The sequence below is a fragment of the Copadichromis virginalis genome, linkage group LG14, assembly GCF_057382275.1.
Source record: "Copadichromis virginalis isolate Kocher_CV1m ecotype Utaka linkage group LG14, C_Virginalis_male_GT1.1, whole genome shotgun sequence".
NCBI lineage: Eukaryota > Metazoa > Chordata > Actinopteri > Cichliformes > Cichlidae > Copadichromis > Copadichromis virginalis.
Genome location: NC_140631.1, coordinates 28,740,978 through 28,748,448, shown reverse-complemented (window position 1 = coordinate 28,748,448; position 7,471 = coordinate 28,740,978). Strand labels below are relative to the sequence as shown.

Genomic DNA, 7,471 nt, shown 5'->3' with positions numbered 1-7,471 from the left:
GGATTTTAACTTGTCTTTGGCCCACAGGAGAGAGTGGCCTTTTTGAATCATGCTAACATATAGTTTCTTCTTGCAAGATAGAGCTTTAACTCACATTTGTAGATGATATGGGAAACTATGTTCTCTGAGAAAACATTTGATTATATTGCATACATTGACCATATATTATGGGTGACATATTCAAATTCCACAAAACTTAATGTTGAAGAATATTATTCTTAAATTGTTCAACAATGTAGATGCAGAATTTGGCAGTTTGCCATACCCCTGATCATCTATAGTTCTGAGAAACTCTGTCTCTCTAAGATGTTCTTTTTATAACTAATCAGGTTACTAACCTGCTGCCAGTTAACCTAACTAGTTGCAAAATGTTCCTCCTCCTTTCTTCAGTACCACTTTCTTCTCCAGCCTGATCACGACTTTTTGGGAAATAGATTTGTATATTAGAATTGGTCAAGAAATAATATTAAACAGTGAATAGAAATTTCAAATCAAACAACTTTAAAATGGTTAACCGATTACTTCTTTTCTTTTCCCATTAGGTGCTGTTTTGTATTTTTTTCTGGCTTTAATAAAATTATGTAACACTTTGGAGCAAACAGACAGAATAGCAAGCCAAAGCTGGAGGCCAAAATGGCAAAGGATTCAACTGCATCTGCATAATTTCCAGGGGAGCTGATATAAGCAGGAATAAATGCCAGCCACACAGCACAGAAGATCAGCATGCTAAAAGTGATAAACTTGGCCTCATTGAAGTTGCCTGGCAACTTGCGTGCCAGAAATGCCAGTACAAAGCAGAGACAGGCCTGGAGACCAATATATCCTAAAACACACCAGAATGCAAGGCTTGATCCTACGCTACACTCCAATATGATCTTTGAGCGTTCGTATTTAGTATTTCGTGAAGGATAAGGGTGTGCATCAATTAGCCAAGCGCCACAAATAACTACTTGAACAAGAGTGCAGCTGAAAATAATGGCCCTCTGCTGCTTGGGTCCCAACCACTTCATGATGTTTTCCCCTGGACGGGTGGCAGTGAAAGCAGCCAGCACCACCAGTGTCTTTCCCAGGATGCAGGAGATGCAAAGTGAAAATGTAATGCTAAAGACAGTGTGACGCAGCATGCAGGACCAAAATGTTGGCTCTCCAATGAAAACCAGAGAACAAAGGAAACACAGTGTTAAAGCAAATAAGATAAAGAAACTAAGTTCAGAGTTATTGATACGGACAATGGCAGTGTTTCTGTGGTAAAAGAACACTGCTAAAACAACTATAGTGAGACAAGCTCCCACCACAGAAGTGACTGTCAGGGCTATACCTAAGGAATCATAGGCCAAAAACTCCACTTTTTTGGCGATACAGGCTGTTCTGTCTTTGTTTGACCAGAAGTCCTCGGGACAAAATGTGCATTCTATTGCATCTGAAAGACAGAGAGTCAAAAAGCAAGAGTTCATTTAAATATTGCCTAATTGTATCAGAACATTACATTTAAAATGCTGCGACTTGTAATACTTAGATTTAAACTCACTTGTCTGATTGCTAATCTTGCCATTGTCACATGGTACACAGTCAAAGCAGCAGACAGGCTCCCCACGACGGACAGCCTTCCGGGACCCTGGAAGACAGCTGGCACTGCATACAGACACTGGCACCTGGCAAGGTAGAAAGCATATGAATCCCAACTCTGATGAGTGAAAGAATGTCCTACGAATATAATAGTTAGTTACTGAATTATTTGCTTGGGCCAATGATCATACAAACAATTAAATAAAGGCTAATTGCTTAATCAAATAAGAATCAAAATATGTATTCCTCAAATTCTTCTGTTTAAAGTCAGTGTAAATAAATGCCTGGATTTTATAATGTAGGTTATAATGTAGGTTAAAATTTGTGTCGGTTTAACCCCTGGAAAACTATGCTCAATATTTTCTCCTTCCTCACTTATTAAATAATAGAACCATACTTTTTTCCCCTTTATTCATTTAGTCAATGTAACCAGGAAAAAAAAATTGAAAAGGCTTTGCTGTCATTTGCCCACAGAGAAAGGAGTTACTACCTACAAATTTATTCCCTGTAATATTTATGCATCTATCATCAAAACAGAAAAAAGTTATTGTAGCTTCAAGGTATTTAACTTAGCTGCTTTAAAACAGTCATGATGGAATTTGAATGTAGAATTACAAATGCCTTTGATAAGTTGTGCCGTAAGGATTACAGAGAGGATTGAGTATCAAACATACCTCAGCCTTATGTCTCGTTTTGAATACTGACTGTTTACTATCCATGTATGCAAAGGGATGGACATCAGATCCAAACTGTCCTGCACACCTGACTTACCTCCATCTTAACCTACAGAACTTCAACAGTTGACATCTGAAGGTAAAAACACAGTGTGAGCAGCTTGCCTCACTCTGATCCCCTGCCCACATTATCATGTCCTCCTGGATCACCAGCTCCTCTCCAGCAGGTTTGGTTCCATCAAACAGCCCCACGTTGACAAATTCAATGTTCCCGCTTGTGCCTCGCTGCCAGTTGATAATATCATAATAGGGTATAGAGTCACCCTTCAAGTCAAAGTTTACCTCTTCCCCAGCAATTATAAATTTCACTTCCTGCAGGTAGTACTGGAGCTTGAGAAACCATTACATAACATGAAACACTTAAACAGACATACAGCAGACAAGACTTTAAGTGGTATTAACTAATGGTAAGTATTCTGGACTATACCTGCCAAGGCAGTACATTGTCACTTTGTGCACATGACTGGTTCTTAAAAGGCCCACTGCCTGGTTGACACATGAGAAGGTTGTGCAGGGAATGAGCAATTGCATATACAGCCTTATATACATTATAGGCCACTCTAGGGCTTGATGTATTCAAGTAGGCTGAATGCTGTTTCAGTGGTGACTCTTGCCCTGAGCAAGGTGGCAACTGGGAGGCAGAAGACAGTGAAGGACTACAGCCATACAGAGCCTCCCACAGCTCCTTTACCAGCATATTATTGGGATACCTCTGTGGGTTTACGGTTTCCAAGTAGTTGCTGAGTCTTGAGATATAACCTTTTCTGATGCCAAACCCGACTGTACCTCCCAGATAGGGGTAATACTCTTTCCCTGTAAAGACAGATGCTGTGACCCAGGCCTCACTAGCCACCCACTGGATTCCAGTGATGTTCTGCTTCATGTAGTCTCTCAAGAAAGGCGTCATTTCCCCCTCAGCTGAAAATACTACCACCACTCTTGCCAAAGAGCTACGCATTACCTTTTATAAAGATAATGCATGAGGAAGAAGGAAAGAGTTTGCAAGGAAGAGGGAAGGCAAAATACATCATTTTAAAACATGGCGACAGGAAAAGGCACATTGATATGATTTTAGATTTTTGTAATAATCTCATCTGTTGGCATTTGGGGTTAGATTGACTAAAGGCCTGTGCCAGTCTAAAACCACTATTTTGGGATTAAAAAGCAGCTTTTGTAAGGATTTTTGTTCCTGATATACTACAAGTCAATGTTGTTTTGGTAACTGAAAATCACAGACAGGGCTATTTTTTTAATGGCTGGCCTCATGGCATACTCTTTTTTTTTAAGCAATTCTCTTGCAGAGTGCAAAATTTGCTGTCACAAGTATGTAAACATATCACACCGGTGTGATGTTTGCATATTTCCTTAGTTAAATTTAAGACAGAAAAAAATTCTTATTTTGTGCCTGATGGAGTTGTGCTGTTGGTAGAAGCATTCATGTATCAGTAGTATACAAAAATGTAACTAGCGTAGTGTCCGAACCTTGGCTCTGTCTACTGATTTTTTCCTTTACAATACGGGTATTTTGAATCAAACTGAGCAGTTTAAACTCTCTTTTTACTTTAAATGATCAAACTGCATTATATTTGCAAACCTCTTTCAGCATTAGGAATTCAGAAGTTTTCAAGTGAAAAAGGAAAAACAGCTTTCTAATAAAAGTCATATCAGGGATGGTCTCTACCTACCTGCATGATCTCCAGTGCCCTCTGTTGATTGTAGAGCAGAGGAATCATTTCTTGGTATGCCACACACACGCTGGTACCCTGTAGTTCTCTCATTAAGCCTTGCACAGCAAAACGGCCATATTCATGATCTCCTCGCACCACCCCCACCCAAGTCCAGTTAAAGCGTACCAGCAGCTGAGCAATTGCTTTCACCTGGGTTCAACAGAATAAATTCAGCTTACTCAGTTCACTGACATATTTTAATAATGTTGAAGTCTTAATATGCTATTTAGACTCTGATGTAGTATATCAGTGGAAGACCAAATTAATTAATTACATTACTGGTATTTAGTCTGAATATTTTAAATCTTACTTATTTATTCAGTGTAGTTTCAAAACTACACCACAAAATGCCATGGTTTGTAAATCACTACATTGGTTATACATTGTGGTTATTTCAGTAAGGGAACAACTGAAAATACATAAAGATTCAACATCTTTATTTTAAATGATAGAGCACTGACAAATCATTCTGTTTGTTTTGTTTTCAGGCCCTTACCTGATAATCATCATTAGGGATTACCCTGAAAAAGGTAGGGTATTTTGTTCTGTCAGTGAAACATGCACATGAAGAAAAGTAACTGATCTGTGTAAAGCAAAAAAAAGGAGAGGAGAGTATAACAGATCATAATGATGACTTGCAGGTTTGGAGGATTTAGAACTAAAAGAGGCATTATTACCATTGGGATTTGGAATGGCTGGAGGATTCTTGACACCACAATGGACTGAGCAGAACCAGATTCACCAATTACAGCAAGGAGTGGAGAAGCACCGCTACACATGGGAGAGTCATCTTCACTCATCCCGTTTAGTACAGCCATAGCAGCTCTCTGGCCAGTCAGTGGATATGCACACGAATCAAAGATTTTGTACCCCAGGGTGTAATTTGGCAAAAGCTCCAGATTCTGGTTTACCTCCTCAACTGCCAGCCTCATCGTTTGAGCCCAGCGGAAAGCCCTGGGATCAAATCTGTGGCTCAGAAGACAGAAAAATACAATACACATTACACACAACAAGAGTGGAGAAACACTGAAAACATTGTTTTCGTTTCGAGCGTTGTTCTGATTTAAAATTAGTAGTAATTTGACTTACAGCTGTCTTGTGCATTAGCACAGTAGATTACTTTTCCCCTGTTTTCTTACTCTCTCTTTCTTACAGCAAGTTAGGCATATTGTCTAAAACTTTAGATAACATTAACACTGTATTGTAGTAAATAGCATGTATAAATACTCCATATAACAATACAGTCCACAGGCAGTGCAACAAAATGACACATTATTCAATAAATAATAGATAGACAGAAACAGTGTACTATGCTCACCCATTACACTTCACTGGCGGTGGTTTGTAGGTACAGTTAAGGTCTGGCATTTCTTGGTTATAATGAAGGGGAAAGATTCCTGCAATAATGTAGTCACCCTCAGCTATAAAGCCTGGCTCAAAGCTGTTTTGAAGAATGCACACTTTTCCTGCAGATGTGGCTGAAGAGGTAAAATTAGAGGTTTGTATGTAAACTAAGGTAAGTATACCAACATGATAAAGCAAAGGAAGAAAGGTAAGTAGATGCATAGTGTTACACATTCCCACAAAAACAGGAAAAGTTTTTAGGCAACGTTATATACTGTATCTAAAGTCAGTATATGGCCCTCCCATTATCAGTATATCCAATCCAGAGCTGTGTGGTTTGGTCATCAGCAGCCCCACCTCATTTACTAAAAATGTTTACTGCACTCTGAATGGCATTGTACTGGAGTTAGAATATATTTTAAATATTTTATTGGGAAAACATACATCAATTAAACGCCAATACATTTTAATATATTAAATTATGGTTAGTCTTTAAAGAAAGGATTAATTAATAAAGTTTACTTATGATGACCAGTAAGGTTTTCTTGTGCGTGGCTGTGTGTCATTTTGTCTGTAAACGTTTTGATTGAATTTCCATAAATCGTTGTAGGGGGTGAGGTCATGTTAACATATCCAGCATGATAACATATCCCAAGGTCTATTAGCAATTATAATGCTATATAGAGTGATTTAAAACTATGCTTCTTACTGCCATTGTTTGTATTAACAACATACAGGCATATAGGGAATGATATATGGGAATTCTAAATATAACATTATGTTGGATCTCTGACCTCTTCCTCAAGGTCAAAAAAGTTTTACCTTTTTTGACCTTGAAACCTACATAATGTTTATATAGAATTTATATAAACATTATGTAGGACGTTAAGAGTAAATACTGTCCAGACACTGAGTTGCCTTGGAGGAGGTTTGCAATCTAGGAGTGGTTCTTGTTTAACTGAAAATTTCCCTGTCCTTTTGCAGGGACATTTTAGTAGTATAATTACAGTCTGTTATGCTCATTTGTTTTGAGAAGTGAGTTACCGTAAGTGTTTGCATTGGAACAGAATATCTTTTGTTTTGTCACATGTCAGAGAAGACTTACATAGCAAAGTGATAAACAAAAACAAAGGTGTGCCTCTGGGTCATTTCTAATGCTAGAATAACAATTTCTAATGCGGAAAGGATCCATAAACTGCAATATGTAAGTAGTTTTGGTCCTTTACACAACTTTGTTTGTATATTCAAGAAAAAAATGCAAAAATAAACAAATTTAATTTGGTTCAAGTAATTTCTTCAACAACTGTGCAAAGGTGCCCCAGAGCATATTCAGCAGCAGTAAGATATAAGATGAAAGGTGGGGCACACACCCTGAAAAGCACAACCAAAGAGCTTGGATTGCATACAGGAAAATTGGTGATGCATATGGATTAGAAATCCCTGACTTCCAATGGTAAAGTCCAAAGTGTCTGAGTGATAACAGGAGCATTAATGGCCAAGATGAATAGCATATCCAGCCTATTCAAAGCAAAACATTAGTGGTCTCTGTCCTGAAGATAAAATGCAAAACCCTGAAACCCTCTGGTAGAGGACCAAGCTTGAAAATAAGACACAGACAAAACCCAAGGGGGTGAGAGGGATACGTATCCAATTTAACTCAATTCAGTTAAATTCAATCCACTTCAATTCATTTCAGTTCAATGGTGTAAAATATTCCGCCAGTGAACCCAAGAGCATTGGAGACATGTTCTCTGGAATGACAAACCATGCTTCTCTCTCTTGCAGTTTAATGGATGAGTCTAGGTTTGGCTTTTGCTAGGCAAACAGTACTTGTCTGACTGAGTTGAAGAGTTAAAGCTGTTTTAGTTGTATAGAGTGGGACAATATCATATTAAAGCTATGGGATGTCAGTCAAATTAATATTATTAATGTGTGTGTGTGTGTGTGCGTGCGTGCGTGCGTGCGTGCGTGCGTGCGTGCGTGCGTGTGTATTTCACCCAATAGCATGCTCTAAATTACCTACTGGTTACCTTAAATGATGTTTCAGCCCCTTTGTGGGCAGTCCTCTCAGATCTGTGTCCCACAGTATATAACTAAACT

The 7,471-nt window shown here is 38.4% G+C and overlaps 1 protein-coding gene across 1 annotated transcript; it reads right to left on the bottom strand.

Annotated features, from left to right (window-relative positions):
• Positions 1–518: 518 nt before the first annotated feature.
• Positions 519–5,605, bottom strand: LOC146694192 (extracellular calcium-sensing receptor-like). The gene is made up of 10 exons (XM_085478704.1): positions 5,602–5,605; positions 5,346–5,505; positions 4,705–4,993; positions 4,524–4,610; positions 3,986–4,177; positions 2,992–3,261; positions 2,728–2,931; positions 2,411–2,630; positions 1,529–1,645; positions 519–1,420 (listed from the first exon to the last, which is right to left on the bottom strand). The coding sequence occupies exons 1-10, from the start codon at positions 5,603–5,605 to the stop codon at positions 519–521; spliced, it is 2,445 nt and encodes an 814-aa protein (XP_085334830.1).
• Between the last annotated feature and the right edge of the window lie 1,866 nt (positions 5,606–7,471).